The 19178-nt window shown below is 40.9% G+C and overlaps 1 protein-coding gene and 1 non-coding gene across 2 annotated transcripts; one reads left to right on the top strand and one right to left on the bottom strand.

The window, feature by feature from the left end:
• Positions 1-3460: 3460 nt before the first annotated feature.
• On the bottom strand, positions 3461-15733 carry AICDA (activation induced cytidine deaminase). The gene is made up of 5 exons (XM_059186224.1): positions 15641-15733; positions 10346-10493; positions 8605-8875; positions 8253-8368; positions 3461-7857 (listed from the first exon to the last, which is right to left on the bottom strand). Exons 1-5 carry the CDS (start codon positions 15682-15684, stop codon positions 7804-7806), a joined length of 633 nt encoding a protein of 210 aa, XP_059042207.1. The 5' UTR covers positions 15685-15733; the 3' UTR covers positions 3461-7803.
• LOC131840035 (U6 spliceosomal RNA) lies at positions 13339-13441 on the top strand. Its single transcript, XR_009357152.1, has one exon. It is a non-coding gene; the product is annotated as a U6 spliceosomal RNA (small nuclear RNA).
• Positions 15734-19178: the final 3445 nt, after the last annotated feature.

The following is a 19178-nucleotide window of genomic DNA, read 5'->3' as shown; positions in this document are numbered from 1 at the left end:
CGGTATTAGCTTTGTCAGGCTGGTGGCCACTAGGCTGCTTCCTCGTGGCTTCCAGAGCCAAGTCACAGGTGATCGAGTCGCTGGAGGCCTGGGAGAGTCAGAGATCTGGGGGACTCCCAACACTATAGCCACAAACCGGAGAGTGGACTTCTGGAAAAAGCAGCTTGCCCACTAGGGACCCTGGTCGGCGTTAGGGAGATGGGGGTGGTGAGAGGTGGCTTCTCCCAGATGCCCTGCGCTTCCACAGGGCCAGTTACTGGAAGCAGAACCTCCACAGCTTCGGTAATAGTCGTGGGAGGCCACGAGTGAGCCCCTGGAGAGGATGGATGGCAAGCCGTCACTTGTGCACTGCTGGAAATCTTGGGCGACCCCTTGAGGCCTCGGTGCAGGATCAGGGGTGGTGGGGACCAGGACCAGCACTAGGACACAGCCCATTTGGAGAGGAGACCCCCGTGGGCCTCTCTACTATGGAGTCTCAGGCGGGTCCTCTGTCTTTTCTATATGCATTTATGTATCTTGACAGTATTTTTTAAAATATTTTATTTATTTATTAGAGAGAGAGAGTAGGAGTAGGCAGAGCAGCAGGCAGAGGGAGAGAGAGAAGCAGACTCTCCTCTAAGAAGGGATCCCAATGCGGGGCTGGATCCCAGAACCCTGGGATCATGACCTGAGCCAAAGGCAGCAGCTTACCTGACTGAACCACCCAGGAGCCCCATTGACAGTATTTTTTAAAGAATTTGTTTGTTTGTTTGTTTCATTCTTTCTTTATTTAAAACGTAAGTGTGGGGAGGAGGAGAGAGAGACTTTCAAGCCCACTCCAGGCAGAGCGGAGGCTGGGAGGGGCTCAATCTTACCACCCCGAGATCATGACCTGATCTGAAACCAAGAGTGGGACACCCAGGAGACTGAGCCACACAGGATGCCCCACAGTATTCTCCCCCCCCCACACACCTTTTAAAAATTTCCACAGTATTCTTTTTAAATTGCTATAGGCCTTTATTAAGTATGGATGTTCTGTGTTTAACCATTCCACTATTGGCTTTGTTACTTGAAGTTTCTCCCTACTGCAGGGTTGTTTATGTACATATCCTTGTATATGTAAGCTTGGGTTACATATATGACAGATTCTTCAAATTAGTTTCCTAGAAATGAAACTATAAGGTTAAAGGTAATACATATTTAAAATATTAGTTTCTTCTCCTACCAAAAGGAAATAGGGTTAACTATTTCAACACCAATCACCTTTTGCACCAACGACGTCTTAAGAATTCTTTCTTTAGTCGTCGGCTCCGAACCTCCTCACCCCACCGAACCTGACTTAGGTTCTGGGACTTCATCAGTGTCATCAGTGTTTTTCTTAAAATACTTTTTAAAAAAAAGATTTTATTTATTTATTTGACAGACAGAGATCACAAATAGGCAGAGAGGCAGGCAGAGAAAGAAGAGGAAGCAGGCTCCCTGCTGAACAGAGAGCTTGATGTGGGGCTCGATACCAGGACTCTGAGACCATGACCTGGGCTGAAGGCAGAGGCTTAACCCACTGAGCCACCCAAGGACCCTCTTAAAATACTTCTAACAGAATTTATAAAGGTCACTGTTGAGCGATTCATCACTTTATTCATAGAGATTTTTTGAAACATACTAAAGTATTTAACATTTCCCCCAAGGTCCAGGTAAAGTTCAATGTCCTCTATCAATCTTTTCTTGATTTAGTCAAACCACAGTGATCTCTTCCTTCTAGAAATCCAAAGCATCATGTTAACACATATTTGTCATTAAGTCATCTAGTGACTGGCAATTACTCAACCGCATTGTAGTTGCATTTTTTTTAACTTCCAAATGGTAGAAGGACTATTGCATTGTTTTTAACTTCCAAATGTTAGAAGGACTACAGCATTGTGGCCAAGGGGGTGCGTGGGTGGTTCAGTCGGCTAGGCGTCCAACTCTTGATTCTGGCTCAGGTCATGATCTTGGGGTTGTGAGAGTAAGCCCCACATCATGCTTGCCATTCAGTGGGGAGTCAGAGTTTCTCTCTTTCCCTCTGTCTCTCCCCCCCACCCCAATCAAATAAATAAAATCTTAAAAAAAAAAAAAATTGTGGCCAAAACTATGGAAAGAATTCAGTCAGATTAGTGAGACTAGTTAAGTCCAGACAAGTAGTGAAGGAAGTTAGCTGCAATATGGTGTAGGGGTGTCAGATTCCATCTACCCAAATTGGGTAACTGCCATTTAGATGCTGAGAGTACTTGGGGAATCTGTTGACAAATCAACCCTATAAAAGAGCCCATGGGTCCATGTCTCCTCTCTAACAGAATAAACCTAGAGTTTTGTAGTTCTCAGATTCCATGGCTGGTCTGGAATCTCAAATCCTGTAATGGATAAGCAACTATATTGTTGTCTGGGATTTCCATCCCATCTTTGATACTAGAGTCTGTCATCTCAAATAGATGAAATTCTTTGCAAACCTAAAAAAGTCTGGACTTGAATATATAGATAATACAGCAGATGAAACCAATTATATTAATACCTTTGGTTTTAGCTGAGTATAATATGTGTATAAATGTGATTTAAAGAATCTTCACATATTAGATCTTAGCATTTTAAACTGAAAAGTTTAAGAGAATTTGGTCAAGCCTATAACGAGTATTGATTGAGATGTTTGGAATATTTTTAAAAATTTGTTTTGACATGTTGTAGGGTATTTTTTGTTTGTTTGTTAGATTTGCTTATAAATCTGCCTATTCTGTCAAGCATTTAAGGTAGTTAAAGAATAGCCACATGAATATACATAACATAACTTAAAATAGTAAAAGTAGTGTAATCAAATTTGTGAATAGGATTTTTTTTTAAGATTTTATTTATTTATTTGACACAGAGAGATCACAAGTAAGCAGAGAAGCAGGCAGAGAGAGTGGGGGGGAAGCAGGCTCCCCACTGAGCAGGGAGCCTGATTTGGGGCTCGATCCCAGGGCCCTGGGACCATAACCCAAGCCAAAGGCAGAGGCTTAACCCACTGAACCACCCAGGCACTCCCACGAATAGGAGTTTTTTTTTTTTTTTTAATTTTATTTATTTATTTGACAGAGAGAAATCACAAGTAGATGGAGAGGCAGGCAGAGAGAGAGAGAGGGGGAAGCAGGCTCCCTGCCGAGCAGAGAGCCCGATGCGGGACTCGATCCCAGGACCCTGAGATCATGACCTGAGCCAAAGGCAGTGGCTTAACCCACTGAGCCACCCAGGCGCCCCTGAATAGGAGTTTTTAAGTTTAATTGCTGTTTTGGGTTACTCTAACATTAAAAAGCAAGTGAAAGTGGTTGCTCTTATTTAATACAAAATTAGACTTATAAATCATAAAATAATTTTGAAGTTTGAAACAAAGGCTTAAAAGTTCACTGCTTAAATTTGATCTTTAATAAATTGAAAAATTTAAAATCTAAAATACTATAAATAGCAGTTAATAACAAAAAGTACCCCAACCCCATTTAAAAACCTATGTTGTATTTTCTTGTACATGGATTGTCTTTCTGGCAGAATGTAAGCTTTTTGAACAAAGGTATATAGATACATACATAAATACATAATCTCCATTATGTTGGTCACAATGCTCTAATAGTTGATCAGTAAATATTAGAGAGAATGAATGATTAATTAGCAGATTTAGTATTTATTTCTCATGAAATTTTCTTAAAACCAGCCATATCATCACCACCACAGGCTACTTCTTGCAGGGCATCCAGACTGAGAGGAGGCCACTGCGAAAGAATTCACCCAGGGCAGAACAAAAGAGAAGTTTATTGAATACATTGCAAGGGAGACTGTCTACCACAAAATGGTGGTGAGGTACCACAGTTACAGGGCAGAGTGAGAGGGTATGGAATGTATGGAACTTTCCCCTTTTGGTAACTGCCCAGTTGTAACTAGCCAATTGGTTAATTAAGACCTACAGCGATTTCGAGGTGAGTGTCTTAATGAGCCTGTGTGTCACCAGGGTGGTCGCTGTGGGTCATTTTGCCTCACTCCTGTTTCAGTTGCTCAAGCCTATTGCCTCACAGTGGCCTCTGCACTTCCCAGTAAAATATAGTAAGAATTAGTAAATGTCGTAACTATGACAATAGACTAAAAGATATCTGTAGCTCCAACTGAGATGTGTCAATGGCCTCCATTCAAAGACAATAATAAATAACACACCTTCTGTAGTTGAACAAGTAGGATTTATACTCTTGCAGTGAGGGAGAACCCACATTATGGGGAGTCATGAGCATGAAGTGTCTCACTATGAGGGTGTTTCTCTTACTGAGACACTTCATGACTATGCATTTAATTTCAGAATTTGGGCTTTGGTTTGTTTGGGGGGAGGGGCTAAGAAAATGGGAATTTGTGTTAGATTAGATATGGTGAGGGAATTCGGTCAGTTGTGTAATTGGGTGTGTCACATCTTCGGGAGGACTGACTAGAATGTGGATAAAGCTGTAATTGGTAAAGAAGTAGCAGTCATTCCTTCCAGTCAAGAGAGGTGGTGTTTGTGGGGTGGTTCAGACAAATGAAGAAATGGTTTTGCTTTCTCATTTTATCAGTCTGAGTAATCTTGTCTGAGGTTAGTAGTCTATGAGATTGTTTATGTCCAGCAGGATATTAATAATGGCCTGGCTAGAAGTATCAGGCCTGCTTTCAACAATCGGGCAATTTTTTGTTGTTGTTTTTTTCCCCCTTTCTTAGGTACTAGTAGAGGAGCGAGAGAAAAGTAAATGAATTCAAGAAGTATTTAGTATGCAAAGTGGATAGGACCGGAAATGGGGGCAGAAGGTGATGTGTCAAGGGTGATTTCTAGGTTTCTGCCCTGAAAACAGAAAGGGTTGCCGTGCTAATCACTAAGATAGTACCAGCTTTGTGTTATCTTCTAATTTAATATTTACCAAAAATATGTGAGAAGTTTGTATTATCATACTCATGTAGAGATAGGAAATGAAGGCTGTAGAGAGGTTAATTATATCTTGTACACTGTTGTGAGAAATAGAATTCAAATTCAGGGTTGCTTGACTCAAGTCATATTGACTTGTCTTAAAAATCAAGATAAAATTCGCATAACATAAAATTTATATTTATAAATCCATTTATACATTCAGACACAGCTCTAAAATATACAAGTTTGTGGGTTTTAGTACATTTAGAATGTTTTGTAACCATCACCATTATTGAATTGTAGGCCATTTTCATTACCCCTAAAAGAAACTCCATATGCATTCATTCCCATGCCCTTTTCCCTCTTACCCCTTGCAACCACTAATCTTTTTGTCTCTGTGGGGTTACATGTTCTGGAGATTTCAAGAGTGGAATAAAAAAATGTATGGCATTTTGTGTCTATATTTCTTTCCATTGGCGCAATGTTTCCAAGATCTATCCACATTGTAGCGTGTCCCTACTTCATTCCTTTTTATGACTAAATAAAATACTGTTGTATGGATATCACACACAATTATTTATCCACCTATCACTTGATGGACATTGAATTGAATGTTTCCTTTTTTTTTTTTTTTTTTTTTGCCTATTACGAATACTCCTGCTATAAATACTCATAGATGAGTTTTTATTTCAATGCATGCTTTTAATCTCTTGGATTTATACCTAGAAGTTGAATTGCTGGGTGATACAGTAATTCTGTGGTTCAGCTTCTGAGGAACCACCAAGCTGTTTTCCATAGTAGCCGCACAATTTTACATGTCCACCGTTTAATAATATGGATGGTTTCAGTTTCTTCATCCTTAGCAACATTGTAATGGTTTTTAATGTTGTTGATAGTCATGCTGTAGTAGCATGAGTGGTATCTCATTGTGGCTTTGATTTGCATTTCCCTAAAGACTAAGGATGTTGAGTACCTTTCATGTGCATATTAGCCATACGTGTATCTTCTTTGGAGGAAGGTCTATTCAGGTCTTTTTGCCATTTTTAAATTAGTTTGTTTTTTGTATTGAGTTGTAAGAGTTCTTGGTATATTCTGTCTACTATAGTCTTACCAGGGGGTGCCTGGGTGGCTCAGTTGTTAAGCTTCTGCTTTTGGCTCAGGTCAAGATCCCAGGGTTCTGGGACCGAGCCCCAAGTCAGGTTCCCTGCTCAGTGGGAAGCCTGCTTCTCCCTCTCCCACTCCGCTTGCTTGTGGTCCCTCTTTTACTGTGTCTGTTGCTGTCAAATAAATAAATAAAATCCTTAAAAAAAATTAAAAAAAAGTCTTACCAGGTATATTATTTGCAAATATTTCCCCCCATTTTGCAAGTTTTCTTTTTGCTTCCTTGCCTGTCTTTTGATGCACAAAAGCTTTCAATTTTAAAGAAGTCCAATTTCTCTATTCCTTCTGTTGCTTGTGCTTTGGTGTCATTTAAGGGACTTGGCCATATCCAAGGTCATGAAGATTTCCACCTATGTTTTCTTCTAAGGGTTTTATAATTTTAGTTCTTACATGAAGGTATTTGATAAATTTGATAAATTAGTTCTTACATGAAGGTATATGGTATATGGTAAGAGATCCAAATTCATTCTTTCACATATAGATATCCAGTTGTCCCAGCACAGTTTGTTGCAAAGGGTTATTCTTTCTCCTATTGATTGGTCCTGACACCCATTTGTATTTGTAAAACAACACAGTTGTGCATTCAACTTGTCTTGCAGATCTATTTATCTGCATAGCAAGGGTTGCTAGGTAATAATTGCTCAGTGATATAGTTATTTGAATATTTTTCTCATTGTTAAGACATTCTCTGCTATGTTGCTCCCTATGTTTTGCAGGAGAAAACACTTTGTAATGAATGCTCTGTTATCCTTCCTCTCCAAATGTTATTCTCTTTTTACTACACTCTCCTACATAATGAGCAATTTTTTGAGAGGAGCATTGGATACATACAAAAAGTCAGAAACATTGGCCTGGTTGACTTTGTTCAAGAGACCCACTGAGAGGACAGGTTTTTCTCAATATTGAATGAAGGAACTCTTTTCCAAGTGTTACCTAATTAAATGTGAAATTTGTGGTTGTGGTTTCTGACGTATGGACTTCTTTAAAAGGATCTATATTTCCAGATGTGTTACTTGGTATCGGCTAACTTTTACAGTGTGTTCTTCACAGTCCTCATTCACTTTAAGATCCTTTATTATAAAATAGCCTGAAGGCAATCATGCATATTTCATACCAAGAAAAAGAACTTTTCTATGTACAAACATAAAAACATACCTGAGACAATGAAAACATACAGTACATGGTTAGATATTAATGCCCTGGGAAGATGTTTGGGGGTTATAATCACCCAGATCCTTTCGTTAGGAGGTTCTATATAGATCATGGACTGGTGTGAGTTTGTTCACTTGAAAGTGAACCCCAAAGGAAAAGAGTAGAAAAATCTATCACCAATATCATTGAAAATTCTGTATGAATCAGATAATAAAGGATACATATTATAAACGTTTGATCTTCTCACCATGCTTTTACAGGTTTACCTTTTGCTTCCTCCCCGCCAGAGTCAAAGAACATACTTTAGGTGCTCCCTGCAATTCTGTCATTTCCCAGTAGGGAGCGCTATTGCATTAGAAGCTGCGCCAGTTGCAGCATTACCCGGGTGGGCCTGTGTTCCTTCTGTACTTTCAAGTCGGGGTTTTGTTTTGGTTTGGTTTGTTTTTAACAAAGTCCTGTACATGAATATTTTCTCTCTAAACTCTTACGGAAATGAGAGTTGAAGAACAACAGAATGCTTACAAGATAGTCTTTTTACCCACTGTCTTCAGAGATGGTTCATTTTAAGTGACATTTCTTGGAGGATGATATCAAAGTCCCAAAGTACGAAATGCATCTCGTAAGTCATCAACCTCATACAGGGGCTGTAAAGAAAGAAATGAACCCAGTGGATGCATTTGTAACATTGTGGAAGGAAGGAAGTTGGGGGGAGTATAGGAAGAGGACAGGAAGGAATTGTATCAGAAGGAAAACAGAATCCTGAGGAGAGTCCAACGGAGAGACTTGTGGGTGATGAAAAGAGGGAAAGGGAAAGGCATCTCGGTAGAGGGCTCTGAACTGTGAAACAGAAGCACAAACTCAAATGTAGGAGAACTAACTAAACATAAAGGAAGGTTTTCATCAGAGGAGAAATGGAGAGTGATACCCGCACACACATGCACAGGCAATGTCAAAAACATAAGAAAGGGAAATATAAGGAGCTCCAGGAAAAGATGACTTCGGAGGGAGAAAGCCAACGAGAAGCGAAGAAGCCCCTTACCAACAGAATGCGTCGAAGCTGTCTGGATAGTCGGACGGAATTTTCGTGCAACCCCTCCCAGGCTTTGAAAGTTTTTTCACGATTTTCCACAAAAGTATTCCAGCAATAAAAATAATCTTCAAAAAAGGAGGGGAATGGGGCAGATAGTTCAGATCCCAAAATGGAGAGGAAAGAAAGAAAACCCTCCCCCCCCCCCCCCCCCCCGCTTAGATCTCATTTCCCACAAAGTCAAGTGTCCATGCCCTTAATTTTCTTCCTTCTATTCTAGTCAGTTTTGGGCTGAATCCCACCCCCCACCCGGCCCCTCTGATTTTTCTCCTGAATTGCAGTCCCGGCCACGTCCCCTTCGCACCTTTGAAGGTCATGATGGCGATCTGGACCCCCGCGCGGTGCAGCCGCCGCAGCCCCTCGGGCTCAGCCTTGCGGTCCTCGCAGAAGTAGAGGCGCGCGGTGAAGATCCTCAGGCTGAGGTTGGGGTACCCTCTCAGAAAGTCGGCCACGTGCCGGGCACAGTCGTAGCAGGGGCTCCAGGAGGTGAACCAGGTGACGCGGTAGCACCGGCCAGGGTCTAGGTCCCAGTCGGAGATGTAGCGGAGGAAGAGCAGCTCCACGTGGCAGCCCGACTGCAGACAGAGGGGGGGACTTGAGTGAGTGACGTTTAGTGACCTTTCCTGCGGTGCTGGCAGCTTAACGGCCACGAATTCATCTGCCTGCCACAGTCAGCTTTTTTAGGGTGTCTGCATTTGGGCCTTAGGGTTACAATAAGGCTGTGGGTTTTCTGTCGAACAGAAAAGCAGGAGGGTGCGCTGGGTCGGCTGAAGTAGCATCACGGTACCCCAGAGTTCTGAGTTGTGTCTGTTGCTGGAACATTTAGGAAACACACCAGACCACTAGGGGGCGGTAGGAAGCGTGGTTGAGGACTGGAGCGGGTAGAGGCCAACAGGGAATGTTGAAAGAGAGGTCACAGGACTGATGTGGGTTCAGAACAATGAAATAATGGGTTTGCTCATCGTATGATCCCTGTGATTGTAATAATCTCACAATAGTGAAATATAGCAAGTCTGCCTAGTATGGCAGAGAAGTCATTAGTCCCAGATCTGAAGATCTAGTTTCCATTTCCTGGTGCCATTACTGAGGTGACTGGGACAACTCACCCAACTCTTGGATCTTCTAAGTCCTCACCAGTACAATGGGCTTGTATCGATTGCGAGGATTAAATAAGAAGGAAATGAAGGGTCGGTAACTGCAAAGCCTTCTCTACTTAGAATGTGTCTCATCACCCAACAGGAAAGAGATTAGAATGTAAAACAATTGCAGTGAGATAATTTACGCAAGACAAATGGAGGCAAAGGAAATTGAATAGTAAAATAAACACTTAACAGTGAGCCAGACAATGTTGGTCCACCTACAGATTATGGAGTCTTCCCTGGGATCCCACCAAAATCAGATGTTGCTGCCTGTTTTGAGACAGGGAATACTCATTGGCAGAAGTTTATGTAAGCCCATCTGGAGATGGTGAAGTCGCTTGAAAATGTAATTCTCTGATCTTGCAGATGCAATCTAGAGATTGATTGAATCAGTCAACCAATTGAGGCTTCCCTGAGTATTCTGGGTCTCACCATACTGAATGTACTCATCAGCCTGTGGTATATGTAAGCAGGAGGGACTAGAAATCATTTGGAAAACAGAACTGAGTCATTATTTTTTGCTACTTTTTCCTTAACTTTCAAAAATTCTAAAAATTTGTTTTTATTTAAATTTAGCTTGAATGAGCTGATGATATTCTTCCAAATCAAAGTTTGGATTTCTTCCTTAATCTCAAAGGCAGTTAGGATGCTGAAGAAAGTGAAGGAATATTTGGGGGCAGTTACTCTTGGCATTGAAGCAAGGGGTGGCAGTAATGTGCCCAGCATGATCGGGGAGGACGTGAAGTGGCATAATGTGAGGGCATACTTACTGTGGTTTCCTGGACAGAAAGAAAAAGATTTCTGAAATCTGGTGGAGACCTAAGTGTGAAACTGGCTGAAAGTAGTACTCTCTGTAGATGGTTCTAAAAGTGCCTGCACTCTAGCTTGGAAGCAATTAACTGATACCTTGTTTCGAAGGTGACCGAAGTCCAGTGAAAAGGAGGTGGCGCTATCCCGCCGCTTCACCACGTAGCACAAGTAGGTCTCATGGCGACCCTTAGCCCAGCGGACATTCTTGAAATGGTAAAGAAATTTCCTCTGCTTCATCAGGAGGCTGTGGGTGAGGAGAGGGAGGAACTTTCAGGAGCACCACTCACTCTCCGCTCACTCCTGGCTTTCCTCCAGTTTTTAAAAAAATCTCTAATGATTTGAGCCACACCAGAGAAGATCCTCTTTCTTACCTTGCTGGATACCTGAGACCTGCTGAACTTGGAACCCCTTATAAACCCCTCTTCATGCTTATATTTAAGACCAGTTGAGGGCGCCTAGGTGGCTCAGTTGGTTAAGTGTCTGCCTTTCGCTCACGTCATGATCCCAGTATCCTGGGATCGAGTCCCACATCGGGTCTTTAAGGAATCTGCTTCTCCCTCTGCCTTCCACTCCCCCTGCTTGTGCTCTCTCCCTCTATGACAAATAAATAAAATCTTAAAAAAAAATTGAGACATAGCCAGAACCCCCAAATGGTATGACGTCATAGGATAGTCTCCTCCCATAGCTGTCTGTTACATGCTGACGACTTGGACTTAAAAACTTGTTCCTTGGTTCCATAATTTTTTCAAAGTTCCCCTCCAAACTCTACCTAAATGTCCAGTATGTACTTCAAACCCAACATGGTCAAAACAGTAATTCCTAAACTGTCCTCTGTCCTGGCTATCCTGTCTCTTTACTTTTTCATCTCAAATAAAAGCTTAGGCTTAGGCTTATTTGAAAAGCTTGGGCTTATCTTTGATTCTTCTCCTCCATATTTAATGGTCTAAATTTATTTATTCAAATCTCAATTTTGTTTTAGTATTTTTATTTTCTAAACCTCCAGATATTTCTGGTTCATATCTGCATTATTCCCTCGGTTCACTGTTTCAGTCTAAGCCCTCAATCTTCTTTAGGTTTATCTCTTGTCCTGGCTTTCTAAGCTGGTCTGGTTCCCCCCCCCAGTCCCTCCAAAAGAACATTCTTCGTACTGTGCCAGAGCGATCTCACAAAGACCCAGGTGTGACCATGTCGTTTCTATGCCGAAAAATCCCCAGTGAATCTCTTGTGCCTACAGGATAAATCCCAAACTCTAAGGTGGTATTTAGGCCAGTTTTTACATTTGATCATCAAATCGACATTTCTTGCTTCCTTTCCTGCTACTTTTCCCCTTCCTTTCCCTGTCTTCAATTGCCTATGCAGCTGATCCCTTGGCACTAGTATCTGATCCTGTACGGTCTTTTTTCTTTCCAGTCACCTAGCTGATGCACTTCCTCTCAGTGAATGCTTTCCTACCTTTTTCGTTGGACAAAACTTATATATCCTTCAAATCCAGTTCACAATTCAACTGCTCTTTCTCACCTTGCTATAGAAAAATTTCTAGGCAAAAAGCTGAACACTGACAGCAACAAAAACCCTTCCTGTAGCTTCATTCTCCAGTTTACCTAGTCTATCCCTGTCAAAGCTCTCATCGTCTGTTACCAACTGATCATTGACATCTCTGTTTTCTCAATTGGATTTTCTGTGTTTTGAGGCAGAAAGTATCACTTTATGAGAAAAAAAGATAAAATAAAATGTTTTTAAAAATTTAATTTTTAAAATGTAATGATTTACAGTGTCTAATGATAATTCAATGTAGTGTCTAATGACAATTATGTTAAGATTTTTTCTAGTCTTTTTAGAAGCATATTTACACGATTTTGATTATACTGATCTCATGCAGTTTTGCATCCTGCTGCTTTTTTTTAACTCGGCAACATAATCCATTACTTGTGTCGCCCACATGTGGGGACTGGTTGCTCTAATTTCCTTATGCCTAACAGTGTTTTGCATGTCGTAAGCACTAAATTGAATTGAATTTGTGGAAATACTCTCAGCTAGCCAAAGTTTCTTTGCAGCTGTGGACGTAACACAAGCTATACAATGTGGTTGATACCAAAGCACTAGTGATGTCTCTCTGGTTTTTGTCCCTGGTCTTTTCCAGAAATGTATTTACCAAGTTGTGGAAATAATGCTGCCACCTAATGGCATTGAGCAGAAGTGCAGTAAACTCTTGAAAAAGTAAAGACCTAGGCAAGGATTTGAATACGGTTTGCTGGCAAGAGAATTGAAACTTTTTCGCCTTCATTTTTTTTTTTAAATACACTGAGGTATAATTTACATACTTCACCCATTTAAAATGTGCAGTTTTATGAGTCCTGGCGAATGTAAACACCCAAAAGTGGAACCACAATTGGGACACAGAACATTTCCAGGGCACCCCTCCCCCAAATTTGCTTATTTCACCTTTTCAGTCAGTATTTCCCCCCCAACCACTAATCTTTCTGTAACTACATTTCTCTCCACTTCCTAGAATTCCATATAAATCTTACATTATCTCTTCCTTTGTGTCCAGCTTCTGGCACCTAGCATAATGAATTTGAAATTCATTTGTTGTGTTGCATGTATCAGTAATTTGATCCTTTTTACTTCCAAGTAATATTCTATTGCATGGCCATAGCTCATTTACCCATCTGCCTGTAGATGGACGTTTGGATTGTTTCCACTCTGGGGCTATTGTGAAGAAAGCTTCTACAAAACACGTACCAGTCTTTGGGGGAGGACAGACGTTGAGAATTAATTTTAAAGCAATACATGTGATAGACCGTGAAGTTAAAAGTTAAATACCCAAGTGTCAGCCTGATGAGTTAAGTAAGCAGGAACATACTTTTTATAGCTGTCTCAATTTAAATGTCGCGCTTCACACACAGGACGCTTACTGAAATACACTTTAAATCCTGAGGCAGAGAACTAGATTAATCACCAGTATACACATTATACCAAACAATATGAAAATTGTTTAATCATATTGTTTTGGAATTCAGTTAGCAGGAATCTGACATGAATGCTAACAAAGATCTAATAATCGCTGTCTTTATTTTAAAATGATAATGTTGCTTTTGGGCAGCACATGTGCTAAAATTGGAATGATACAGAGAAGATTCGCACAGCCCCTGTGAAAATCACATGCAGATTCATGAAGAGTTCCATATTTTTTTACCAAGATCATGAGTTTTGGGACGCCTGGGTGGCTCAGTTGGTTAAGCAGCTGCCTTCGGCTCAGGTCATGATCCCAGGGTTCTGGGATCGAGTCCCATATCAGGCTCCTTGCTCGGCAGGGAGCCTACTTCTCCCTCTGCCTCTGCCTGCCTCTCTGTCTGTCTGTGCTCGCTCGCTCTCTCTCCCTCTGTCTCTGACAAATAAATAAAACTTAAAAAAAAAAAAAAAGAAAACCAAGATCATGAGTTTTGATGGGGAAAACATGCCAAGTTCTCATATACCAAAAAATAAAATAAAATAATTGTATATTAATCATCATAGCACTTACCACCATTACTGTTACTGTCAGGACATAATTTGCATATAATCATTAGCATAAGTTGAATACATCATAAGTGCTTAATCAGTACTGAAGTAAAAGGGGGAAAAATGTCTTGGGGCTCGGTTTTAAACAGATTAAGCATCATTCCTCACTGATAAATTTCTTTAAACAGTTAATGTACCCTTCTGGGCTGTATGTCTGAGAAAAGGGTGGAGGGCACTGTGTCAGGCAAAGCAGGTGTTTTGGGGGCATCTGCTGTTGGGAGAAAGCAAAAGTGTTCTGGGAATATAGGAAAGGACATGGCACAGCTAAGGGAATTCAGATGGCCTTTAGCTTTCTGCTCACACAAAAATCCGTCGTTACTGTTTCTTTCAGAAGTGACCAGTCACAGTGAAGCAAATTGCCTATGACCTTTTAATTAACTTTCTTGGTCCCTCACTTTCCTTCAGTTTCAAGGACCTTGCTCTCTTAGTTTCTCTTCTGGGTACGAAGGACTTTGTAGGGGCAGTTTTTCGAGCTCACAGTTTGACAGCTGCTCTAGACAGCTGTGCTCCCTGAGGCAGAACCTGCTGCATCCCCAGCAATGCAAACTGGAGACAAATGGGTTAAAAATAATCGTGACCAAGTCCTCTCCTGTCCTGTGCCATCACTGGTGCCCTCTGCAAATATCCTTTTCCCTAATGATAATTACATATTTCCCTTTTACTCCTGTTGAATTTCGTCTTTTCTCCTTGTTGCCTTTGAATTCCAACTATTAGTTATCGCCTAGCATTTCATGTACAAATATTTTCACTGAACCCTTTACCTCTGACTTACACCTCAGATTAATTTTCGATCTCATTGCAAGCTGAGCAGACAGTTGACATTTTCGCCCTCAAGAAAATTTTCTGAAAACTTTAGTTTTCCATTAAAAAATCTTAATTTTGGGGAACACCTGGCTGACTCAGTTGGTGGAGCGTGCAACCCTTGATCTCGGGTTTGTGAGTTCAAGCCCCACGCTGGGTGTACCGATAGATTACTTAAAAATACAATCTTTAAAAAAATTTAAAGAAATAAAAATCTTAATTGTGTAGTGTAAATTCTTTGTCAAAATTAAATTGAGGTAAAGTTTATGGATTAAGTATTCTCATATTTTTAGTAATCATAAAAGTAGGAATAAAATAAATTGTGGTAATAACTTGTCATAAACTGCATGTGAAAATATTGTGTAAATCTTATTAAATACATTTTAAGAAATATGTTAAGCAGGGTCTGAAGAAATTGAAAGACTAGGTAGATAGTAAAAATGCCATTAACAGCCCAGTAATTGGAACTATAACATTAAATAACTTGACTGATTTTTTTCTTCCCGGAATAGATATATACCATCATAGTGACTTTCAAGCAATTTTTAATATTGGCACTAAAAAATAATTTCCTTACTATGTAGCTGAATTATTCAGTATGTAGCTAAATTATTCAATAAAATCTCCCCAGGAAGGTTTACAAAGTCCTTTTGCAGTTCAATATTTACAAAATTATTATTACAGTTTCTGTTACTGTTCTTAGTATACTATATTCTTGTTATTACCTTTCCATGCTTTGGATGTCTAAACACTTGCTATGTTAATATTACCATAAACTAGTTCTAACTGCAGTATGTGGCCATACGTGGTGCATGACAGTTGAGTGTGGAAGAGAGACAGAACAGAGAATTACGCAGAGAGCATGTAAGATCTGAACAGATGAGACAGCGCCTGAAAAAATAAATGCACATATTGACCAAGCAGTGAGTCAGATAGTGAGAGGAGAGAAAGGGATAGCTACCGATCTGAAAACTCAGATTTACTCTGAGAGAAAAGCCAGGGCAACCACCCATGAAGAGACTGCTTTACCTGTCCATAGTGGATTCCATAGTGTCTTTCTTAGTCTTAGGCATGGAAAGGCTTGCCTCAAGTCCTGCTGCTTCACTGACTGTCTGGTGAGGCATTGGCCCCACACATTCAAATCTGAGCTTATCCTCGTAGGCTCCTCCTCCCAGGCATCATCACTACCAGGTACCCAACAGCCTTCCTCCTGTTTGGGTCCAAAAATGGTAGGTGGGGCTGTCAGAGGCAGAGTCACGTGGGTACAAGATCGAGGGCTTCTCTGCTTAGTGTATAGGTTCCTATAGGGCTACAGCTCTAAAAATCCAGTATAGACTCCACAGGTCACAAAGATCAGGAGCTAGTAGCTCTAGACACTTCAGAAATTGTATACCTAGTGACAAATAGTATCTTTAATTCTTTTTTTTTTTTTTTGAGATTTTTTGTCAAAAAGAGAGTACAAGCAGATAGAGTGGCAGGCAGAGGGAGAAACAGACTCCCTGCCCAGCAGAGAGCCCTATTCAGGACTCGATCCCAAGATTCTGGGATCATGACCTGAGCAGAAAGAAGGCAGGCACTTAACTGACTGAGCCACCCAGGCACCCCGCATCTTTAATTTTAAAAGCATAATAATAATAATGTTCATTTAAATGGCATCTTACACTCTGTTAGCTGCAAGTATCTATTCCCTTCCTTACGTGCACACTGTCTCTCAGTCCCAAAGACCAGCACTAAGAGCTCCTGCTTTGCGGCCAAGCAGGTAAAGTCAAATGAATTATATAGGACTTCGGAATAGAAATTTTGCCTCCTAAACTAATGATTTTTTTCTCTTTCTGATTGCACTACAAGAATGACTAGAAGACTAGATGATTGATTGCACAAGAGTAATTTTTGTAAAAGCTGTCTTTTCCACGAAAGCCATATATTTTGAATTGAGAAGCAGCAGCCTCCCCAACCATTAAAAATGTTTATTTCATCAGACAGAACCAGCATCTAAATGACTGCATTAAACTTGGAACACAGGTTGGGCTTTTCGTATAAAAGGCTTTAAATTTCTGCCCTTACCCGATTTGGTCTATTAAAGATTTTGCTTCTCCCTCCTACCTCAGTCTGTATGCATTCTATTTCTTCACTCAGTAGAAACTTAAAACCTAACTACATGGTAGAAGCTGGGTGCTCGGGATGCAGTGGTGAGGGATGCATCGAAGATCTCAGCTCCCTTCTTGCCTCAAGGCTTTAAGTACCATCTACACATTGATTCCCAAATCTCTAGCTCCAGCTTGGACCACTTCCTTGAGCTCAGGACAATTGCAAGCTGCTTCTGCCTCAGCATCTCCATTTGAATATCTGATGGACATCTCAACCAAACTAAGCACCTGTGTTAGACACAGGTGCTATCTTGGTGGTAACATCATCCCTCCCATGGCTCAGACCAACCTGGCAGTCTTCCTTGATGGCTCTCTTCCTAACTCTACTTGCAGAATAAATCCATATCTGACCACTTTGCAGCACCCTCAGGTCCGAGCAACCTGGATCGCTACATTTAGCCTGCCAATTGGTCTTCCGGCTTCACTCTCCTTAAATTACAGTCTGTTCTCCACACAGGAGTCAGAGAAAGCTTTTTGTTGTTGTTGTTGTTTTAAAGATTTCATTTATTTGTGAGAGGAGGGAGGGAGGGAGGAAGGGGCAGAGGGAGAAGGAGATGCAGACTTCCTACTGAGCAGGGAGCCAGATGTGGGACTTGATCCCAGAACCCCAGGAATGTGACCTGAGCTGAAGACAGATGCTCGATGGACTGAGCCACCCAGGCGTGCCATTGAAACCCTTTAGATCATGTCAGTCCTCTGTCAATACTCTCCAGGTCTCCCCATTCTCTCAGTAATAGCCAACAGCCTTATATGATTCACAAGACCCTCTACCATCTGCCCCTGCTTTACCTCTAAATTTTACCTTGAGGGGCACCTGGCTGGCTCAGTTGGTAGAGCTTGCCATTCTGCATCTAGGGGTTATAATTTTGAGCCCCACGTTGCATATAGAGATTCCTTTAAAAACTAAAATCTTAAAAAAATGATCACCTAAGTCTAAAATAACAATCACATAAGTCTAAACCATAGAAGTTTAGCCTTTCCAATTTGGCCTACTCCTCCCTTCTTTACTCTATCAAATCTTGGACATTAAGGGAAATTTCTGAAGTGGGATAAGGCATAGAACAGCTAGTACTTCTGAGTACTTATCATGGTTAGACATTGTACTAAGCACATTAAAGACAAAGTAAATGTATTTAGGAAACCTGTGGTGGGGACAAATCTCTTGCATGCCCCTGACTTGTGCTCCTGGTCACTGATTTGATGGATTGCAAATTCTACTTTGCTTCCCCAGTGGGTACCCAGACAAGGATGGCCTAATGCCAGTTCACGCTCAAGGACTCTCTAAGGTGGGCACGGATTTAATGTGGGGAAGCCTCACTTCACTTCACAAGGCTCTCTCTCACTCGCCTCCGACAAACCACACCAAATACGAAGTACAGCAGATATCAGTGAAGTGTTGGCGAAATCCAAAGGAGTAATACATGTGAAAGAAGTATTGAATTAATAGGTTAATTTTGGCTCTTTATAGTTTCGGAAAGAATTTCCAGAGAATTCTGCTGTTCACAGGACTCTGCTCAAGACCCCATTCCTGCCCTCCAGGCTACTCCTCTCGGTCAAAAAGCCTCTTTTTCTCACTTCCACAGGGAAACTTGACCTTGGATTCTTCTGGATTATTCTCACCCCTGGATCCTTTTCCTGTGTAGACATTTATTTCTCCAAGTCTTTATTTCTGAAAGATTCTGAGGGCACCAGAAAGAGGATAGCCAGTTACCTTTGGCACTCTGAATTCCATGGAACGAATGGGAAAGGGGAGAAGGACACTTCACAGATTCTTCAGTGGAGACCAGAGTGGGGCAGGGCCACAGGCATTCTGATCCCTTTAAATTGTCTCCTCAGATAAGAGCTGGGCCTTTACCATATTTTCATCCAGTTGTCCAGAGAATTGCATACCCACCCACACACATATACACATCCTCCTAAAAGATAAATATTAATTTTAGAGATGGTAGTATCTCCAAATCCAAAAATTAGAAATTCCCCAGGGACCCAAATGATATTGCTGCTGTACTTTTCATGATTATGCCAAGCTGTATTAGCTCCCTTTATGTATTCTCTCATCAAATTATTCCCCTTTATTCCAGCCAGAAATAAGAAAACTGGCTAATTGCTGACTCACATGCCTCTTTGTTTGGTTTTGGTTTCACTTGTTTTCATTTTGCACAATTCTGATCATTTCTAAGAAGTGTATAATGCAGTGGCATTAATTATATTCACAAGGTTGTGCCACCATCACCACTGTTTCCAAAATGTTCTCATCACCCCCATAAAGAAACTTCATAACCATTAAGCAATAACTCACCGTTCTCTCTTTGTACCTCCTGGTAATCTCTGATCTGCTTTATTTATTTATTTATTTTTATTTAAAAAGATTTTTATTTATTTTATTATTTATTTGACAGAGAGAGAGAGATCACAAATAG

Source organism: Mustela lutreola, chromosome 8 (genome assembly GCF_030435805.1).
Source record: "Mustela lutreola isolate mMusLut2 chromosome 8, mMusLut2.pri, whole genome shotgun sequence".
Classification (NCBI taxonomy): Eukaryota; Metazoa; Chordata; class Mammalia; order Carnivora; family Mustelidae; genus Mustela; species Mustela lutreola.
The sequence above is the reverse complement of the archived record's forward strand: the minus strand, read 5'-3'. Positions and strand labels throughout refer to the sequence as shown.